General features: G+C 42.3%; 1 protein-coding gene across 1 annotated transcript in view; it reads right to left on the reverse strand.

Moving 5' to 3' along the window:
* LOC124788570 (protein alan shepard) overlaps positions 1-22,336 on the reverse strand; it is a 433,965-nt gene that overhangs the window by 93,439 nt on the left and 318,190 nt on the right. The window contains exon 5 of the mRNA XM_047255841.1: positions 14,060-14,184. Coding sequence (XP_047111797.1) covers positions 14,060-14,184 — 125 coding nt within the window. The remainder of the gene's footprint in view (positions 1-14,059; positions 14,185-22,336) is intronic.

Consider the following 22,336-nt stretch of genomic DNA (forward strand, 5'->3'; position numbering starts at 1 on the left):
AATCGATTTATCGTAAGCTGCGGCTGCCGACTAGCAGTGACAAGACCGGAGGAGGAACAGAAAACAGTAAAATCGTCCACAAACAAGGAGCACTGGGCAGGACTCCGGATAGTGGACGTGATACTGTTAATGGCGATGGCAAAGAGGGTGACACTTAAAACGCTTCCCTGAGGAACACCATTCTCCTGCATGTACAAATCAGATAGCACATTACCAACCCAATATTGAAAGAGGCGGTGGGAAAGAAAGGACCGAATGAAGATGAGAGGTGGCCACGAAAGCCCCACTGGTGGAGTTGATCGAAGATAAGGCGGCGCCAAGTAGTGTCATATGCCTTATTAATGTCAAAGAATACACCTAGACAATGCTGGTTACATAGGAAGGCCTGCTGGATGGCCGCCTCAAGCAGGGTCAAGTTGTCTATAGTTGAACAACATCTCCGAAAGCCACACTGAGAATGGCTAAGGAGCTGCCTGGTCTCGAGCAGCCAAACCAGGTGACGGTTGACCATGCGTTCCAATGTCTTCCCAACACAGCTCGTCAAAGCAATACTACCGATAACTACTGGGATGCATTCGGTCCTCCCCCAGTTTGAGGAGGGGAATCAAAATCGCTTCCCTCCACGAGTCAGGGAATATGCCGGATAACCATATCATATCAAAACAATTTAGGAGAACTTCCTTGGATGGCAGCAACAAGTGCTGCAGCATGCTGTACCGGATTTGATCCGGGCGCGCAGTATCATGAGCCACAGACAGCGCCGAATCCAGTTCCCACATTGTGAAGGGGCAGTTGTAGGGTTCAGAATTTGGAGACCGGAACTTCAAGTGACCCCTCTCGATGGCAGTGTGGTAGCGGCAGAAATCTGGATCACAGTTAATAGTGGGAGTAGATTCCGCAAAATGCATGGCCAGTCTCTGGGCAATGTCTCTCGATGCTGTGAGGAGATATCCCTGATGCAGCAATGCCGTGACAGGTAGTTGGCTGTGTTTCCCGGAAATCCTCCTGATGGCTTCCCATACTTTCGAGTAGAACTAGTGGAGCGGGAGATGGAGTTCGAGAACGATTGCCATGACCGTCGTTTGCTCTCTTTAATCACTTGCCACGCCTTGGCCCTTGCCACCTGAAAAGCCGCAAGATTGTCAGCTGAGGGAAGGCACTTGAAGCGGCGCAGAGCTGCATGGCAGGCTCGTATGGCTGAGTGGCACTCAGTGGTCCACCAAGGGACAGGACGCCTCTTGGGATGACCTGAGGACCGCTAGAATCGACCAATTCAGCAGCATGGGAGATCATGGCTGTAACAAAGTCGACTCATTCATGGACGCTTGGCACGGTGTTCCAAAACAGCCAAATGGCTGAAAAATGTCCAGTCAGCTCTGCAGAGGTGCCACCTGGGTGGCACTGGTAATGCCACAGCCTCATCCAGGAGGCGAATCCAAAGGGGGAAGTGGTCACTAGAATAGAGGTCAGCAGCAACCTCCCACAGAGCAGAATCCGCGAGTGCTGGAGAGCAAAAGGAAAAGGTCAATAGCTGACGATGACCCAGAAGCAGTACAGAAATGAGTGGGAGCACCAGAGTTGAGGATGCACAGTTCTTCAGACGTCATAAGGCTTTCCAGAACGCGACCCCTGGGGCAAGTAGTTGTAGAGCCCCATAAGACATTATGAGCATCGAAGTCTCCCAGAAGGAGAAATGGGTGGGGGAGTTGTTTAATAAGGTCTGTGAGAGCCTCAGAGTCTATTGCATCCTGAGGTGGTGTAAGTAAACGGAACAGATTGTGAGCCTCCGCCCCACAAGAAGGTCAACTGCAACTACTTGCAAGTCCGTAACGACGTCAGGTGCATGTCCCGGACAAAAACCGCAACACCACCCCTTTGCCCTTTTCCCCATCAGATCATCTTTTCGATACACGGTATAGCCCCATAAAGAAGGAGCATCAGTGGCCCAAAAAGATGTGTCTCTTGGAGACATAAGCACAAGGGGCGCTCTCGTACAAGGAGTTGTAATTTCGGCCACATGTGTCCTGAACCCATTCAGGTTCCACTGTAATATTGGAGCCAGTGGTCAGGGTGGCTGAACTTTCACCCTGCCTCTGTGCTTTGGAGGAGAGGCCCGTACTGGCCAGAAATTTATTCCTGCGGGGAATATTAGGAGTTAACATCTCATCAATGACAGTCCAAACTTAGACTAGACAAGGATGGAACAGGAAAATAATAATAATAATAATAATAATAATAATAATAATAACCATAGAGTTAAAAGGAAGTCACGCTTGATCAAGGTTCCCCGTCACCTTCCATTTTTAACCAGACATAATATCTGAGACAAGAAAGAAATAATAATAATAATAATAATAATCCTCTAAAGGCTATACGTTGTAACTGCAACAACCACTTCCTATTTTATGTGGTCCTCTTTTTTTTTTTTTGTTAATGTTGGTATTTTGTTACTTCCAATTTATCTTTAACTACAACTCCTTCCTGGACTCCCTTTGGTTAAAAACTTGTGCCTAAATAAATTACCCATGTCCTTTTCAAACAAACTATATTGTATTTGCCTTAAGAAGGGCATGAGGAGGAAACAGGGAGCGAAGGGGACAGGCGTTCACAATTTTGTTATCTTGGTAAGGGATTAGAACTTCAACTATCCCAAATGCAAGTCCTGTACCTTAGGACACTGCAACAACCTCACTCCAGTGTCAGTCATTAACCATTCCTCATTTATAAATTTCCTTTGATTAATCAAATTATATAATCCACAGGCAGCAACTAACTTTTTTTTTCATGATACAAATCCACTACCTGAACTATTCAGCAAGAAAGTATCCGTCTCATTTTTATCCCATAGCATCAGTGTTATATGCAAAATACCACTGTATTTCACATAAATGCAGATCAGACAACAGCTTGTTCAGTGTCCATCACTGTCTCTCTGGAAATACCAAATTTCTTACGAGATCAATTACATTCCTGTCCTCTTCCTCAACATTATATCTCCAAGAATGATGGGTGTATCTATGTTAAAAAACCTCAAAATTTTGGAGTATGCACATGGTAATCAGAAAGACACCCAATACTATGAGTCTTTTGATAACATGCTTGTAGATGGCTATACTGGTCACAGTGTTTGAACATGCTACTATTCTTCTTCTTCTTCTTCTTCTTCTTCTCTCCTCCTCCTCCTCCTCCTCCTCCTCCTCCTCCTCACCTTTTCCTATTCTCTGTGAGGTTTGCGTTGTTCTATGGATATTGGCAGTATCTGTGACAGCTGACGGCTCGCTGCTCGTCTTGATGCCATCACTACCCCTGGGATGGAATGTGTGTGCCCCCATCTTTCTATATCTAGAGTAAATATCATGCTCAAGTACATATTTGCAAATTGTATATCTGAGGTGGGATGTAGGTATCAGCCTGGTATTTACATAGCTGGATGTGGGAAAAAAACCTAAAAATCACATTCAGGATGGATGGCTCACCAGCCCTTGTCATTAATCCATGAGGTGGATTTGGTCCAAGGCAGTCTCACCTTTCTGAACCCCGCAAGTGGTGCGTTAATGCACACTGCCATCCACGTGGGTCAACTATTCATCATAGGTTAAAATCAATCAATGTTTTTACAATTCCCATTTGACTTTTTCCTATTTTGCTGTTCACATCTCCCAAGCTAGTCACAAAAACCAAAAGCTAGTACCCACAGAATATAAAAGAGGTTGCAAATGTCAAACACTCCTGATTTGCTTTTCTGAAGCCTGATTAAGAAATGAAGATACTTATGCTTTTGCTGGACACTACCTACATACATTTATCACCAATATTGAGAATGTTTTAGTTTTCTACAACTCCTTGGATGATCTAATGTGCAAGTGTGTTCTTTCACCTCAGTATACGTTCCGTGAAATCAAACTGAACAGCATGGTGACAGACTCGCTGTATTTATGTACAGCATTTGACCAGATTTTGTTTGTAAGTCAGAACTGATTGATTTAAATCATACATTATACAATTCCTAATATTTCTTGCTGCCTTATCCACTGGTGGCTTTGGGATTCAACAAACCTTTTCAATGTCATTCAAACCACGAAGAGACTAATTAGAAAAATCAAAGAAAGTGGACAGAAAAAAATTAGAAAAAAGTAGAAGAAAAGTTTGTACATTCAAAATATTAAAACTTCCTCCAACTATCACTCATGTTATAAGACGTGTATGAGAAAGACTAATTCCCTAGAGTACAGCTGACTTTGAAACTAAAACATCAGCATCCAGTTCATAGGTGGTGCCCTCTCTCAGAGACTGTTGGATATTATATGTTTACACAGAAAAGTGTGACTTAGTGTATATTTATAATTTGTTAACAAATAAATGCACTGGGGATATACAGGACACTGTCAATGGTTCACACAAAACATTAAAACAAACAAACAGATATAGAGCACGAAATAGTACCTGAAGATTAACTTTCAAGTCAAATCCTTGAGAGTTTATAGGTATAATGAAGCACAAGTGCACTGTAACATATAATGACTATCCAAACAGTGACCTCCCTTATGTATAAATAAAACAACAGAATATTTAAGGAAAAGTTATTAGAAAATTTACACCTTTATGTTACCACTCTCGATCATTGCCATTCAGAGTTCAGGATGTAAATTAAAAAATTAATTGTCTGAACTGATACCTCCAGTGGTTTTTTTTAGGCACAGGGTGGCTAAGCAACACCACGCAAAAACACAACACCAATACTTAAAGAGACTAATATTTGGTTTTGGTCAGTCATCTCAATTTTCTTAGTTTTTCGCCGTAGGCTTCAAAAGTTATCATTGCCCTACATTCAGTTAAGAGAGAGAGAGAGTGTGAGTGTGAGTGTGAGTGTGTGTGTGTGTGTGTGTGTGTGTGTGTGTGTGTCCTTGTTTACCATAACAAACACAAAAAACGTATAGAGAAGCAGTAATTGGTCGAGTCAAGATGTTTCGCAAAGAAGTTTTAGGATTCAATGAGCACAGAAAAAGCAGACCTTTTCTGTCATGTTCTTGTGTGAAACTGTGAGAAATCGGGGAAACTTTGTTTGGCAATTGAATTAAAGTCAAAGGCTGGTTTTCATACATTGTTTGTCAATTTTCCATATCAATGTGTTTTAAATTGCATGTAGATGGTCATGTCTGTCATTGTGATGAAAGTTTTTCTTTCACTCTTCATTGATGCTTAATACCTTGACTCATCACATTTGTTTTATATACAGCAAAAATTTCATGACTGATGTCAAGAGCTTTGAAATTTTTCCCATCACAAAAACCGTATTATAGAACTGATTTCACATTTTGCAGAATTTTCAAACTGCAATATCAATATCAGTGTGACCACCACACTCTCTCCTCCCTCCTCCCTCCCCCCACCCCGCTTTCCATACAGCCGTTGTATTACACTATTACACCACACCACGAAAGTATCAATTTACAAGAAAGAAAAGTATATTCCTACATGAATAAAGTAACACACAGACACTTACAAAAACATGAATTGTAACGGTTGATATTTTATAACAGATCTATCAGAATAACTGGATTCATCTACACACTGAGAATATTTTACACTGTAATATAATCTCTCTCTCTCTCTCTCTCTCTCTCTCTCTCTCTCTCTCTCTCTCTCTCTCTCTCTCTCACACACACACACACACACACACACACACACACACACACACACACCACAATATTTGCTTATTAGTGGCCTCAGGACTGAGTTTTGTTAACTCTATAGCTTAAAGCCCAGGGAAGACAGTTTGCCTGTGGATCGCAACCCGAAATATAGCCCGGTCATCAGAGGGTTGAATCACTGAGTCAGCTCCTAAGTATTTGTAAAACGTATTTTCTTAGTTCAAGATCCCAGTCAAAAGCATTGTGAAAATAACAGCATTGGATTCTCATAGAGATGAAAATGGCTTTTGAAAAGAACTATGTTTATAACACTGTGGACTGTACAGGTTTTGGGCATAATGAAAAGAAATGTATTCCAGGAACTACGGAGGTTGATGGTAACTACTTGTATTCTCAGTGAAACACAGATTAAGGGGAAGCAAAATGAAAAAGGATTTCAGTAGCCATCCACAAGTAGTACAGAAGAGATACCAAACGCTGAGAGAAAATTGATGAGAGGATTAGGACTATGGAAACCTCAAAACATGGCCATGAAATTATCTTTGTTAGAGTTTATGAATCTTCAAATTATGCTGACAGTTAAGTCAAATATGAGTTTTATGGAAAATTAAAAAGGGTGCTAGAGAGCATCAGCATACATAAAGAAAGTGGCAATCGCATGGAAAATGGTTGTAGGGCTGAGGAAAGAGATGAAAGATAAAGCAACCTGCCCATTACAAGTCTGACAGAGTGGGTGAACCATTTTAAAGGTTTGCTTAAAGTGGGGCTTAAAAATTAATGTTGAGACAACAGAATATCCATGTTGCAGAGAGGGAGGAAGAACTTGGACACTGATGGAGATCAAATTAAATTGCGCAAAAGTGTTGAAGTATCTGGGCAGTATCCTATCCCGTGACTGCAGATGTGACAGAGAGATCCAACAATGGACCAGGCAGTGGACGGCAGCTATCCAACAATGACTCTCACGAGAACAGCGGCTCTCTAAAAATTAAATCCTTTTGTCCTAAAAAATGAGTCAAGGTTAAAATGAGTTATAGTTGAAATGTGATTACAGAAATCCACCATGGAACCAATAACAAGTTATGGGAGTCAGTGTTTGAGACTATCAGAAAGAAATGAAAGGAGCTTTAGAAATGGACCTCTTTTGAGAAGAGCATCTAGGATTTTGCGATTTGACCACATAAGAAATGCGGGAATAAGAGAAAAGATGCAGATTCATTCTAGTATTGTGGATAAAATAGAAGAAAGACTGCTTGGATGGCTAAGGCATGTCAAAAGATTGAAAGAAAACATTTGACCAAAATGAGCACATCATAGCAACCTCCTGGTTGGGGAAGAAGAGGGAAACCAAGGAAAGGGTGGCTAAGGGAACGATAGTAACACTAGTGAGATTGAGGCATTTGGTGACAGAGATGCGTAATGTGGTAACAGCCTTAAGACTGCTGTGAGAAGAAGAAGAAGAAGAAGAAGAAGAAGAAGAAGAAGAAGAAATTCTACAATACTGGAAAAGAGAGTTACAAAATTCAAAATCGGAGCAGCTTGTAATTTCAGTATTTTGTTTGGTTCATCCCTCTGGACTCCTCTGAGTGGAGTGATATATTTTCTACTTGGATTACTGATATTTCATTTTGTTATTTTGTAATAATTGCTTTTCAATATAATATGCAGTTATCTGAAATTGACTGGAACACTAAACACTCAAATCCAAAATACAATACAATAAACCTGGCATAAAATGAATTATTCTTTCAAATGTTAAACTGCTTAGGAAACATTTTGTTGAACATTTTACTTGTCTCTTGGAAACAAGATTTCAAACATAAGAGTTTGTGAAATTTGAAATACTTTTCCCCACATATTTTATTATAATTCTTTTCTTTCATAGACTGAGATTACAGTCTTCCATTTCTCATGAAATTTTTCCATCTGCGTTGAACTTTAATTAGAGATATACCAACATTTCACGTAGTTTTTCGGACAGTCAAGCCCCTAATTCTACTAGCAAAAAGTAACTAAAAATACAATCTCCCTTAATGATTTCTTTGAAATCTATTACAAATGCATGTCAAAGTTGCAAAAAAGTCCAAGTATTAACATTCCATTTTACCACAACCAAATGAATTACTTTCCCATCATTAAGATAGCTGTATTCCCTGCCCCTTCCTATCAGCACCTGTCTTGATCAGAACTGATATGCAGGTGAATCTGCACCATCATTTTTTTTTTCCACACTGAAAAGTGGTGTATCAGGGCTTCAGTATGTACAAATGTATTCTCAATAGTTTTTGAGGTTGTATTCCCATTTTTGCAAGGAACAATTCAAACTGATTTGGACACTTCATCGAGGCTGATATATAAATAATTTATTAAACAGATATGCAAACTCTCAAGCAATAATTTTAAATCTTTGCAGATTTTCAAGGCAGTAAACAAGTGATGGTCTTCATGTACTAAATTTCAACCAGGTTGGCAACTTACTCTAAATTTTCAGAAATGTAAAATTTTGCACGTTACAAAATGAAAACATGTAGTATCCTATGACTATAATGTCAATGAGTCACTGTTGGAATTGGCTGACTCATACAAATACCTGGGTGTAACATTTTGTAGAAACATGAAAGGGAATGATTGCATAGGTTCACTCATGGGTAAAGCAAGTGGCAGGCTTCGATTTATTGCTACAATACTGGGGAAGTGCATCAGTCCACAAAAGAGATTTCTTACAAATTACTCATGCTACCAGTTCTCGAATGTGCTGAAGTATATGGGACCCATATGACAGGGTCACAAAGGCACTGAAGGAATTGAACTGGGAGACTCTTGAAGGTAGACATAAACTATCCCAAGAAAGTCTATTAACAAAGTTTCAAGAACTGACTTTAAATGATTACTCTAAGAATATACTACAATCACCTATTCATCGGGCACATAAAGATCATGAGGATAAGATTAGAATGATTACTGCACACAGAGGCATTCAAACAATCATTCTTCCTACACTACATAATTGAATGGAACTGGAAGAAACCCTAATAACTGGTACAATGAGATGTACCCTCTGCCATGCACCTCAAGGTAGTTTAAAGAGCACAGATGTAGATGTAGAAGCAGAAGTTCCAGCATGGTTCTGATTGTAAATGCCTTATCATCAGGACCTGTTACTTGAAATGTTAGTCCCCGACACATACATACATCAAAATTTCACGTCTTTCTTAATTATATTATTAACTTAACAGTGTCTACTGACTGATAGTTGCTAGACCACTGCCACAACATGCAACAATAACATTTATTTAATTTTATAAAGGAGAAGTACAGATGATGGTCTATAAATCTCCATATTATTTATTGTCAATGTCAACATAGTAGTAGTAGTAGTAGTAGTAGTAGCATGGGAAATTGTGTCTGTCTCCACACTCAGAACTTTCATTATTTTGGAAACTTTTGCTCAATGGTCACAGGATATATGTGGTTTTGCTGAAATCAGCTTTCTACAGTGAATGATATCAAGAAAATTTACCAATAAGGTGCAGCTGAAGCTGCAGACCATTTATAATTGAAAGAGATGGGGTTTCTTATGCTAATGACAAGATCATCCTGCCCCAAATAGTTTGGAATGAGGTTGTTTAGACAAACATAGAAGTATATACATTGAATTCAATGACAGAAACAATTAATTATTTTGTGTCATTTAAGGAGAAATGGATTGTTTTTATAACACATGGTGTGTACCTTTTAAGAGACTAAATGAAATATTATGCAAGTCGATATAATTAGATGAAACTTCATAGCTCAGTATTTCTGAAACATTACCTCAGAATTTGAGACAAACTTCAGTATATCTTTATTTTTCAGATACAAATGAAAGGTATTATATTTAGGTGGATATGGATTAATTTTGTCCTCAAGGGGCTATGAATGAATGCTTCCAATTTATTTTTAAGTTAAAAAGAAATGTGACATCAGCTCAGTGCATCAAGAATAAATCACCATTAGGCAACATTTAACATGCTGTGTTGTCATGATCAATGAGTTACATTTATGCAATGCAATATACAAGCTAGCATGCAAACCAACTCCCTAACTCATGTTGGAAACTTTTGATGACTGGTAATGACTTACAGGAGCAATCTCATCAAATAGATAGCAGTGTGCAGACGTTACATACAGATGGTTGTCAAAAGAATGGAAGTCCCTTAAATCCTATCACTTGATGAAATACAGAAAAAAGCGAGCCAAGAAGCAATTTAGAACTCTAATCTCACGAAAAAATAGTATCACATCCTAAATATTGCATTTAATCACTTACTGCACAGTAATAATGATTATTTAAACACTGGTAGCATTAATGTGCAGCAATGGAGGTTGAACCAATTACCATTTTCAACCCACTAACAGACTTGCTAATGGCATGTATGTGCAGTGGCACGGAGTCCAAATATTTGCTAATGACAAAATAAGACGCAAATGGTACAAAACAATGGTGTATGGATGAATGGTTATTAGAGCAGAAGAATAAGAACTATGGTGTGATGGGTTGTGATGTATCATTTGGTGCACTATTACTTTGTTGATTACTTTTTTCTTAAACAACAGGAGGCTTCTAAATATTTACACAGAGTGTGATTATTCTTAGTAATCTCTAACTTAATTTTTACAGCCTCTCATCTGACAGATAAATATTGGCATAAAGTAACTCAATATACAGTCCAATAAAAAAAGGAATGTGTTCATAATTTGCCAGTTGCCAGCTGGAGGGGAGAAGGACTGGGGGAGGGATGGAGGGAGAGGGGGAGGAGAGGGGGAGAGGGGGGAGAGTGAAGGGGGATGGAGTGTGAAGGGAGAGTGAATGGGGAGGGGTGGGGGAGTGGGGGAGGGGTGGGAGGAAGAGTGAAGGGGGAGGGGGAGAGGGGGGAGGGGGAGGGGGAGAGGGGGGGAGGGGAGAGAGGGAGGGGGAGAGGGAAAGGGGGAGGGGGAAAGGGGGAGGGGGAAAGGGGGAGGGGGAAAGGGGGAGGGGGAAAGGGGGAGGGGGAAAGGGGGAGGGGGAAAGGGGGAGGGGGAGGGGGGAGGGGGAAAGGGGGAGGGGGAGGGGGGAGGGGGAGGGGGGAGGGAGGGTGATGGGGGAGAGGGGGAGGGGGTAGAGAGGGGGAGGGAGGGTGATGGGGGAGAGAGGGAGGGGGTAGAGAGGGGGAGGGAGGGTGATGGAGAGAGGGAGGGGGAGGGGGTAGGGAGGGGGAGGGGGTAGAGAGGGGGAGGGAGGGTGATGGGGGAGAGAGGGAGGGGGAGGGGGTAGGGAGGGGGAGGGGGTAGAGAGGGGGAGGGGAGATAGAGGGGGATCAGAGGGGAGAGAGGGTGAGCAGAGGGGATCAGAGGGGAGAGAGGGGGGAGAGGGTGAGCAGAGGGCATCAGAGCGAGGGCAGAGGCGGTGAGGGAGGGCAGAGGCGGTGAGGGAGGGCAGAGGCGGTGAGGGAGGGCAGAGGCGGTGAGGGAGGGCAGAGGCGGTGAGGGAGGGCAGAGGCGGTGAGGGAGGGCAGAGGCGGTGAGGGAGGGCAGAGGCGGTGAGGGAGGGCAGAGGCGGTGAGGGAGGGCAGAGGCGGTGAGGGAGGGCAGAGGCGGTGAGGGAGGGCAGAGGCGGTGAGGGAGGGCAGAGGCGGTGAGGGAGGGCAGAGGCGGTGAGGGAGGGCAGAGGCGGTGAGGGAGGGCAGAGGCGGTGAGGGAGGGCAGAGGCGGTGAGGGAGGGCAGAGGCGGTGAGGGAGGGCAGAGGCGGTGAGGGAGGGCAGAGGCGGTGAGGGAGGGCAGAGGCGGTGAGGGAGGGCAGAGGCGGTGAGGGAGGGCAGAGGCGGTGAGGGAGGGCAGAGGCGGTGAGGGTGCGAGAGCGTGACGTGAGAGAGGGGGAGGTGAGCGAGGGGGAGGTGAGCGAGGGGGAGGTGAGCGAGGGGGAGGTGAGCGAGGGGGAGGTGAGCGAGGGGGAGGTGAGCGAGGGGGAGGTGAGCGAGGGGGAGGTGAGCGAGGGGGAGGTGAGAGAGGGGGAGGTGAGAGAGGGGGAGGTGAGAGAGGGGGAGGTGAGAGAGGGGGAGGTGAGAGAGGGGGAGGTGAGAGAGGGGGAGGTGAGAGAGGGGGAGGTGAGAGAGGGGGAGGTGAGAGAGGGGGAGGTGAGAGAGGGGGAGGTGAGAGAGGGGGAGGTGAGAGAGGGGGAGGTGAGAGAGGGGGAGGTGAGAGAGGGGGAGGTGAGAGAGGGGGAGGTGAGAGAGGGGGAGGTGAGAGAGGGGGAGGTGAGAGAGGGGGAGGTGAGAGAGGGGGAGGTGAGAGAGGGGGAGGTGAGAGAGGGGGAGGTGAGAGAGGGGGAGGGTTAGCGATGGGGAGTGGAGGGGAGCGAGGGGGACAGGAGGGGAGCGAGGGGGACGGGAGGGGAGCGAGGGTGAGTGTGGAGGGAGAGAGGGGGGGAGAGAGGATGAGGGTGGAGGGGGAGAGAGGATGAGGGTAGGGGGAGGGTGGAGGGGAGAGGGGGAGGGGAGGGGGGATGGGGAGGGGAGGGATGGGGTGGGGAGAGGGGGTAGGGGCCAGGGGGGAGGGGAGGGATGTGGAGGGGAGAGGGCTCGGGAAGAGTGGGGGAGGGGAGAGAGGGGGAGGGAGAGGAGGAGAGGTGAGAGGGGGAGGGAGAGGAGGAGAGGTGAGAGGGGGAGGGAGAGGAGGAGAGGTGAGAGGGGGAGGGAGAGGAGGAGAGGTGAGAGGGGGAGGGAGAGGAGGAGAGGTGAGAGGGGGAGGGGGAGAGTGAGAGGTGAGAGTGAGAGGTGAGAGGGGGAGGGGGAGAGTGAGAGGTGAGAGGGGGAGGGGGAGAGGTGAGAGGGGGAGGGGGAGAGGTGAGAGGGGGAGGGGGAGAGGTGAGAGGGGGAGGGGGAGAGAGGTGAGAGGGGGAGGGGGAGAGAGGTGAGAGGCGGAGGGGGGGAGAGGTGAGAGGCGGAGGGGGGGAGAGAGGTGAGAGGGGGAGGGGGAGAGGGGGAGGGGGAGAGAGGGGGGAGGGGGAGAGAGGGGGAGGGGGAGAGAGGGGGGAGGGGGAGAGAGGGGGGAGGGGGAGAGAGGTGAGAGGGGGAGGGGGAGAGGGAGGGGGAGAGAGAGGTGAGAGGGGGAGGGGGAGAGGGAGGGGGAGAGGGAGGTGTGAGGGGGAGGGGGGGAGAGAGGGGGAGAGAGAGGGGGACAGGGAGGGGGGAGAGAGGGGGGAGAGAGAGGGGGACAGGGAGGGGGGAGAGAGGGGGGAGAGTGAGAGGGGGACAGGGAGGGGGAGAGTGAGAGGGGGAGGGGGACAGGGAGGGGGAGAGTGAGAGGGGTCAGGGAGGGGGAGAGAGAGAGGGGTCAGGGAGGGGGGGAGAGAGGGGTCAGGGAGGGGGAGAGTGAGAGGGGTCAGGGAGGGGGAGAGTGAGAGGGGTCAGGGAGGGGGAGAGTGAGAGGGGTCAGGGAGGGGGAGAGTGAGAGGGGTCAGGGAGGGGGAGAGTGAGAGGGGGACAGGGAGGGGGAGAGTGAGAGGGGGACAGGGAGGGGGAGAGTGAGAGGGGGACAGGGAGGGGGAGAGTGAGAGGGGGACAGGGAGGGGGAGAGTGAGAGGGGGATATGTTTTTTTTGTTGGTCCTATTCCTCCTCTCCAAGGAACAACTATGGTGACAGTACATGTTATTACCTAGCCCACTCGATCAATTAATTCCTTTTAATATTATTAGGGATCTCTGTTAGTTTTGAAAAGAATAATCATATGCATTTTTTCTCCTTCACTGATTGCTGATTAAGATCTGCACTGGATTATCATATGAATACCCTACCTCAACAATTCACATGTTGTATGCATTCACACTCTGAGGAAACTACATAACTGACCAAAGCACTGTATTAATCATATTCATACCAGCATTTGCATTATTTTGTCAACCATCTGTAATAGCAACACAGACTGTGAAGTTAAAATGCATATAATGATATGGGAATCCCTGTGATTTGCTAGTATAATAAGCAGACTACACACACATCTCTCCATAACAGCTCCAAATATAATTTATTCTTTTATATGTGTACAATGTATGGGCATGAGGAGCTGTAAACAGATACAATACCACAAAAGCATAAATACATCACTATAATACGAAGTCAATGAATCAGTCACAAAATATCCCAAATTGAACCTCACATTCTAAAGAACATATTACAGTTTTACCCCTTTGTTGTAAAATATCAACCATTTACAAAAACAAGATGTTAGAATGCAAGCTGAAGAACCACACAAGGCAGTTTAGAAAACACAGGTGTTATATTAGAAGGAAAAAATTTCACACTGCATTCTGACATCACAAATCAAGAAGAATATAGAAATAGGATAAAGGGTATGTTGTACTCTCCCTGAAGCAAATAGCATGCAACGTACACTGGGCGGTCTACGCAGCAACGAAATACCCACTTTCGCCATCTGCGCTTGGATGCCCTTTGCCTGGAGTGCTTTCACAGCAGCCTCTGCTGATGCAGGTGATTCAAAATCCACAAACCCATAACCTGCAATCAAGTTCAGAGCAGACACAATTATTCTTTTTGTCCTTGACACATTTAAGATTTACACAAGAACATTAAACTTGTTAACACAATGGCAGGCAGACAAATTCTTCCACATGTCACCATTGTCTTGAAATTTCCCCTAAAAGGAAATACTAATTTGCCCTCATGAAAATTTAATTTCCATTTAAAAAGGCCAAACTCAGAATTGCCACTCTGTCAGAGGTCCCTAATTGTGGCAGTTTATATTACTAGTAAAACAGAAGTCTCCATACCACACGATATATTTTACACCCACTACACTGATGGATGGTGCACAAGCTAAGGCAATATTCAAATGAATTTAGATTAAGTGTTGTACATACTTATTGTGCAAAGATAGTTTCTAGGTATAACACTATATGAAACATTTATCAGTTACATGTATTTTAGTTTGAATTTAATGACACTCTACTACTAGAAAATGATTAAACATATACTAAAGGATGTACAAACCTTGAGTTTTCTTTAATGTAACAACTGATGAAAATGTTAGATTTGTATAAAAATTAGTACCATCTTATACCTAGTAACAGATTTTCCACAGCAGAGTGAAGCAGATGCAACCTAATACATATAATGAAATACCAAAAATTATTTAATAAAATAATAAAAGGAAGAGGAGGAAAAAAATTTCATTAACTTCTGAAAAACCATTACTGAAAGAATTTAATAACTATTTGTGAACTGCAGTATACAGGAATGGCTGTGAATTGCTCATCAGAATACATTTAGGAATGAATCAGCAAATTAACTCTCACCACTCTAGCACACCTTAGCTTGCCTCTGTACAAAAATTTTTAATTGCTACAAACAATACTTTATAAAATGCTCTCAGTCCTGAGATTACTCAAATAACTGACACAAGATGTATTACTGTGTATCCAGAAGGCTGAAGATTCAATTTTACTGCACAATATTTTGGTGACTGACCTAGCTGCTTTCAGCAAGTACTGTAAGCAATGACCTCAAACTTGTTGACTGCATGTACTCCAACCTCAGTATTTTGGATCTTACATTTATTCCCAGTGCTGGTCATGTTGAATTTACACTGCATCCAATATACCTCATACTAATCAAAAAAGGCTGGAAGTATAATATGTACCCAAAAATAACCAGAATACCATTGCCGTGGGTGGAGCTTGTGTAGTATACATTTTTGTCACTACATGTGTTTAGCGCAACTTAGCCAGTTCAGTGCTGCCTCTGTTGTCAACCTGGCTTGTTCTGTTGATCTTCAGTGATTGTTTTTGCTAGCACTGCTTTGTTCTTGTTTCATTTTTTATGATGGCAAATGTAAGTGAACAATGTGCAGTGTGAAATTTTGTTTTCTACTCGATAAAAATATTGTTGAAACTGTTTTAATGTTGTAAACTGTTTACCAAGATGACGCTATGGGAAAAACTCAAGTATACGAGTGGTTTGCTAGATTTAAAAATGGCAATATGTCGATTGATGACAAAACTCATTCTGGACATCACTCAACTGCCTGAATTGATGAAAATATTGAAAAAATTCAAGAGCTTGTGATCACAGACCATCGAAAGACAATTTATCAACTATCAGAGACTGCGCAACAGTGTTTGTCAAAAAAGACCCTATTTGTGACACACAGGAGACTGGTTCCTGCACAACGACAACACATCTACACACAAGCCATATCCGTTAGTTTGTCGCTAAAAAACACCATGGTTCCACAGCCCCACTCGCTGTACTTGCCTGACCAGGCTTCGTGTGACTTTTTCTTATTTCCTCACATGAAAAGGGGCATGAAAGGACACTGATTTGACAACACTGAAGAAGTCAAGAAACAGTGGAAGCACCAGTGGGACTAATGCATTAGCTCAATGGAGAGTATTTTGAAGGGGATAAGGTTGTTTTGTAAACAATTTGAAAATATATAGCTTTTAAAAAATAATACCTATTTTTTTGGACATCCTTTTGTAATTTAATTTTACCCATTGCTGTCAGTGTTCCTTCCATAACCGTATAACTTTTGTAAAATAAGGAACAACCACCTTCGGTCACAACTGTTATTTTATTGAAATGCACGATGCATTTCGAGCCTTGGAGGCTCACCTGCAGGTGCTTTCACAGTCTACATTGGTTTACTTTCCAGATTTAAATTAATTCTAGTCCTGATAAGATCAAAATGAAGTGGCACATTGTGAATATAAGATTACAAAACCAATACAAATGGAAAAATAACATGCTGTTTCCAGTGGTGGGTACATGCTTTTGAAGCACAGTATCATTAAAAAGGTTTATGTACATATATACACTTTTCATTCTACAGGACTTTTATAAACACAAGTCAAAACAAGTCACAGAATTTCAAATGTAAAGATGCTGCATTTCTACAAATACAAAGGTGTTGTTATTTCAAAGATGATACAAACTATTAAATTATTAATTATACAGGATATCATTTACAAAACAAATGTTTGTGAATATGTCACATGTTGATTATGTTATCAAATGGTTGCAATATTAAGTATTTGTTTCTTTAGGAAAATATAAACTTTTAAAATTACTGAAAAACCTGGGGCTACTAAGCTGTTTGCTCATTCAATATGTTTTCAGAAGATTTTTCTTTGTGTAATATTATTTCTAATTGTTCTCATAGATCAAGTTTTTACCATGGTTTTCTGTGTGGAGTACAGGCTGCTGTGACTGTCACCTAGTCTGTGTCTGTTAAGGTACATTTGGTTAGCCATTGTGGATTTGGTGAAGTGATAAAGTCTAAAAGCATCAGTGTGTTCTTTGTAATGTGTGGAAAGCTCTAACTACAACAACTTAAAAAAACTTCATAGCAAATACAAAGAAAGATGCTGATATGGCCAACATGAACCATAATGAACAGATTGACTTAGCACACGATATTAATGAAATTATTAAGCAAAACTCAACAAACATTATGCTACTGTTGTTAAGGTGGATAAGGGAAATTCCACTGTTGCCCTTTACAGAAAGGATTACCTTACTTGAACTCAATTTTTTTCTCAATAAACAACATTACTGAATTGAAACATGACCCAACTACTAAATTGTAGAAAAAAAATAATGAAAATGCTTAGCCAATGTAACTTTCCTGCTGTCTGATAGACAAGTAGAAAGGTGCATATTAATGAACCCCACTGGCCCCAAACTTAGAGCACAACCAAAGACACACAAGCCTAACTCTCCAGTTAGACCGATTATCGACTGCAAGTATACAAACTTTCCCAACAATTAAATAATATCCTCTGGCAATTTTACGCTTTTGAAACAACATACCCGATAAAAAATACACTTGAGTTAACAACACTCATCAAAGATGTAAAAATATCTACAGATTTGCCTCATTTGACATTGTTAATTTATTCACAGACGTATCGGTCTGGGAGACAATTGAAACTACCAGAAAAAACCTTATCAAATACAAAACTAACCATACCACATATTTCAGAATTGGTTAGACTGGTTGAACAAGTACTATCCCATAACTACTTCTCTTAATGACAAAGTCTACCAACAGAGAAAAGGCTTAGCTAAAGATAGCAAACATCAAGCCTGTTGGCTCTTCATCAACCACTTGGGAAATAAATTTGTTGGAGGAAAGAATAAATTTGCTGAAAACATAATATGTTACAGAAGATATGTGGATGGCACTCTTCTCCTATTTGATTGAAAAGAGCTTCTCACATTACTCAATTCACTCCACAATAAATCAAGTTCGCAGCTGAAAATGAAACCAATTGATCCACAAATTTCTTAGATCTCACAATTGTTAACAAACAACAAAGACAGATTTTTACATTTAACCGAAACCAGCCTACACTGACATTACAATACACAAATCATCACAACTATGCTGTATTTCAATCCATGTTCAAGAGACACACACATTACCTTTGAACCCCACAGCATTAATACAAGAAATTGATACAATCAAAGCTATTTCAATAAATAATAGATATTCAGAAAAATCAGTTGACAAACTATCCAACAAAATACAGGCCAACATCATAAATAAAAACATTGTAGGAAAAAAAATGGTTCAAATGGCTCTGAGCACTATGGGACTCAACTTCTGAGGTCATTAGTCCCCTAGAACTTAGAACTAACCAAACCTAACTAACCTAAGAACATCACACACATCCACGCCCGAGGCAGGATTCGAACCTGTGACCGTAGCGGTCTCGTGGTTCCAGACTGCAGCGCCTAGAGCCGCACGGCCACTTCGGCCAGCTGTAGGAAAAACTGACAACACATTTCTTCACAAGCATTCCCTATTTTGGCACAGCCTCACACAAAATTAATAATATATTTAGAAATAACAATATTAAAATAGCATTCCCCACAAACAACAAATTTTAACACCACTTACCTCACACAGCAAACACAAACACCCAAGCAACAGAACATAACAGAATATATAAATAACAATGTAAAAGCTGCCCTGCATTTTACAACAGCAAAACAGGAAGAATTTTCCACACGTTACAAAGAAACACTGATGCTTTGAGACTTAAGCACCTTGAAAGAACCATAACAGGAAATCACATGTACCTTAACAGATAAAGATTAGGTAAGATTCACAACAGCCTAACTGTGCTCTGCACAGAACGTCATGCTAAAAACTTTATCTACAAGAACAATTAGAAATAATGTTACACAAAGAAAAATCTTCAGAAAACATGATGGATGAACAAACAGTTTAGCAGCCACAGTTTTTTCAGTGGTTTTAAAACTTTATTTTTCCCTAAAGAAACAAATACTTAATGGGACAGCCATAACATAATTCACATTTGACATATTCACAAATATTTATTTTTTGTTGATATTCTCTTGTAACTATGTTTACTTAATCCAGTGACCATCACTTGAATTCAACACCATTACCAGAGCACTTGGAAGCCAAGGGTTTCTACTGCATGCTTCGCTTCTCTGTATGTGCTTCTTTGGTTCAGTTCACGTAGCGTGCGAAAGAAACATCTGTGTGGAAAGAATGCAGTGTGACGGTAGTGCCATTCTGTGTATTGTACGTGTGTATTTTCTGTAATATGTTTATCAGCAGTAACAGTGTGTGTGTGTGTGTGTGTGTGTGTGTGTGTGTGTGTGTGTGTGTGTGTGTGTTTTAATTCAATCACCCACCCATGTCCATGTGTCAATACTCACTGCACACACAAAAACTACACCAAGTTATGTGCCAATGCACAGGTGTAGTAAGCATGTTTGAATTTGACGAAAAAAGAACACGAGGTACAAGACCTGATGAAGATGATGCAGCTGACATTTTACCTTAGCTGACAACAAAGGAAAGAATTCCGAATAATGGGACCATCTGTGAAGATCGATCACCTGCGCAGAAATAACTATTTCACATGGTCAATTCAATTCATGTTTGTTCACTGATACAACATCGTGAGGCATGGGATGCCATAGAACCCAGATTTGCAACCTGTTACCATCAGTTGGACACAGAGAAAAAGGAGAAAAATGAGAGGGCCTCGTCCATCACTCTACCTAGAGACTCTATAACTAGCGAAGGAAGTGTGAGAGACGTTGGAAAAAATACGCTGCAACAACAGCCTACTTAACACTATATGCAAGATGAGGGAGTTAGTAATTATGAAGAAAGAAGATAATGTAACTACAAATGACTATGTAATGCGATATAAGCTGCCAACAGAAGTGAAGCAACGGGGTTTTACCTTTAATGACAAACCAGGTGCAGGCTTCATGCTTCTTGGACTGCCTCTGGAGAAGTATGAAGGCCTCATTAGAAGTTCAGAAAAAAAAAATGAAGACAGATTAACCACAGATCTCATCATCAACAGACCAGAATTAGAAGAGAAGTGCCTGGAACCAGAGTCGAAGTCTACTAAGAGCCGAGAGGAAGCCAAAGCATATGCAACACAAGGTGGAGGTCATAAATAATACAACTTTTGCCAGTGCCATTACAAACACCGTAAACAAAACCAAGAAGATGAGAAGAACACAGCCAGCAGAAACAGACTGTATTTCTCCTGTGGTGAACCATTTCACATTGTTAAGGAGTGCCCATATTTCCATGGAAAACCAGAGGGGGGGGGGGAGGGGGGGGGGGGGAGTGCACTAAGACAGCAGAATGTTCCCAAGAAATCAGCATACAGGGCAAGTGGGTGCAAATTCAACAGTGCTAAGAATTATCCAAACAGTGAACACTCAAGTGCAAGTGCAAAGAAAGATGATGAAACAGTGGCCATGACAGTGACCAAAAGTGGAGAACGTACAAAGTGCTGGTGGAAAGCTGTGGGTTCTAGATTCATATGACTGGTCACCAAGAGATATTACAGGACTTAGAGCAGAGAAACTTTGGAGAAGTGAAAGTGCCTGATTGGAAAGTACTTCAGTTACTGGCAGAGGAAGTGTCACGAAGGTAGAAAAGTCACGTGGGGGTGCATAAATCCTGTTAACAGATGTGCTTCTGATGAAACAACTGGATGGGAACCTGCTGTTTGTTAAACAAGTTGAAAAGAAAGGAATGAGCATTAGTTCAAAAAAATGGTGATGCCGATGTGTCTATAGGTGATAAGGAAGTGCTGAGAGGAAAATTATCAGGCAGTGATATCTATGTAATGCACTGTGAATATTATAAAGCAAACAACAATACAATGATGCTCCACAATGACAAAACACATCAAACGGTGGAAAATACAGCAACAGCCAAACAGACAGAAATTTTGTGGTGCCAAAGACTTGGACACAGAGAAGCTTCACCCAAAATATGTGGAGTCACTAAGTATAAAGAAAAATGTAAAAAGAGTGTGTGTGTGTGTGTGTGTGTGTGTGTGTGTGTGTGTGTGTATAAGGAGAAACGAAAAGAGGGCCTTCCAAACCAAGCCAAACTACTACTGAAAATGTTCTAGAATTGATACATGGTGATGTGTGTTATATTATGCAGACCACCTTAAGTGGAGCACATTACTATGCTACTTACCTGGGTTATCACTCAAGTTATTCGATAGTGAAAGTGCTAAAGTGAAAAAGTGATATGTGTGACTCTGTTGTAGAGTTTAAGGGATGTACAAGAGTTAGAGACAGGGAGAAAACTGCTGAGTTTCCAATTGCAAAATGGGACTGAGTACATCAATAGCAAATCTGAACAATTGTGCAAGGATGAGGGCATATTATACTGGAAAAGCACAGTTTACTCTCCCTGTCCAATAGAAAATCTGAGCACCTGAATCAAACACTTACATCCATTGTGAAGTGTCTAATATTCCTAGATGGTTTGCCCAATACCTTTAGGGGAAAAGCTCTGACGTTTGCCTGATACATCCAAAATACATGCTCAGCAAGATTCCTTGGTGGAAAAAACATGTATGAAGTCTGGAAGCAGAAAGAACTTATGAAAGAAGACTTTAAAATGATCGAAGTGTTTGGTTGCACAGTCTGGAGAAGCATATTGACTTCTAACAAACTTTGAGAATGGGCAGAAGAATGTGTTTATTTTTGAGTAGAAGCAGGATCAAAAGGATATTGTCTGTGGAATCCTGGACAAAGAAAAATCCTTTCGAAAAGAGGTGTCATCTTTGATGAGAAAGTATTCCCTCTGAAAACTCCAGTAAACAAAGAACTAACTTTTCCAGGGGAAGTAATCAGACAGTAACAGCTGATCCACAGAGCAATGAGGTGACAGCAGACAATGCCAATATGATGCAGCTGAGCTTTCCTGATCTATCAAGAGATGATGACAGTAGACCACCAAGGAGTGCAGAACCTGTAGCAGATGATATGGTTGAGTCAACAGCTGCCTGAGGAGATGGGAATAAATCTGAGATTGGAGAAGAAGGTGGAAACCATACTGAAGGCAGTGCAGTTACCAGCAGTGGAGGAGTGGGATGCCAAGTTGGAAAGTGAAATTTCTGGTGCAAATAGTGAAGTAGGGTTATGACAGTCATCTGGTGAAAACCGTGCAGTTCATGTCTCTTTTCTTTTGTTACCATGTGTAAAGTGAAAACAACTAATCCAACATCAGCAGAAGAGGCTTTAGCCTCAGTTCACAGGAACAAGTGGTCTACAGTCATGGAGTTGGAGATGAGTAGTCTAAAATGCAACAGTACATGGCAACTTCTTGACAAATCAAAAG

This window comes from Schistocerca piceifrons, chromosome 3 (assembly GCF_021461385.2).
Source record: "Schistocerca piceifrons isolate TAMUIC-IGC-003096 chromosome 3, iqSchPice1.1, whole genome shotgun sequence".
In the NCBI taxonomy this organism is placed as follows: Eukaryota; Metazoa; Arthropoda; class Insecta; order Orthoptera; family Acrididae; genus Schistocerca; species Schistocerca piceifrons.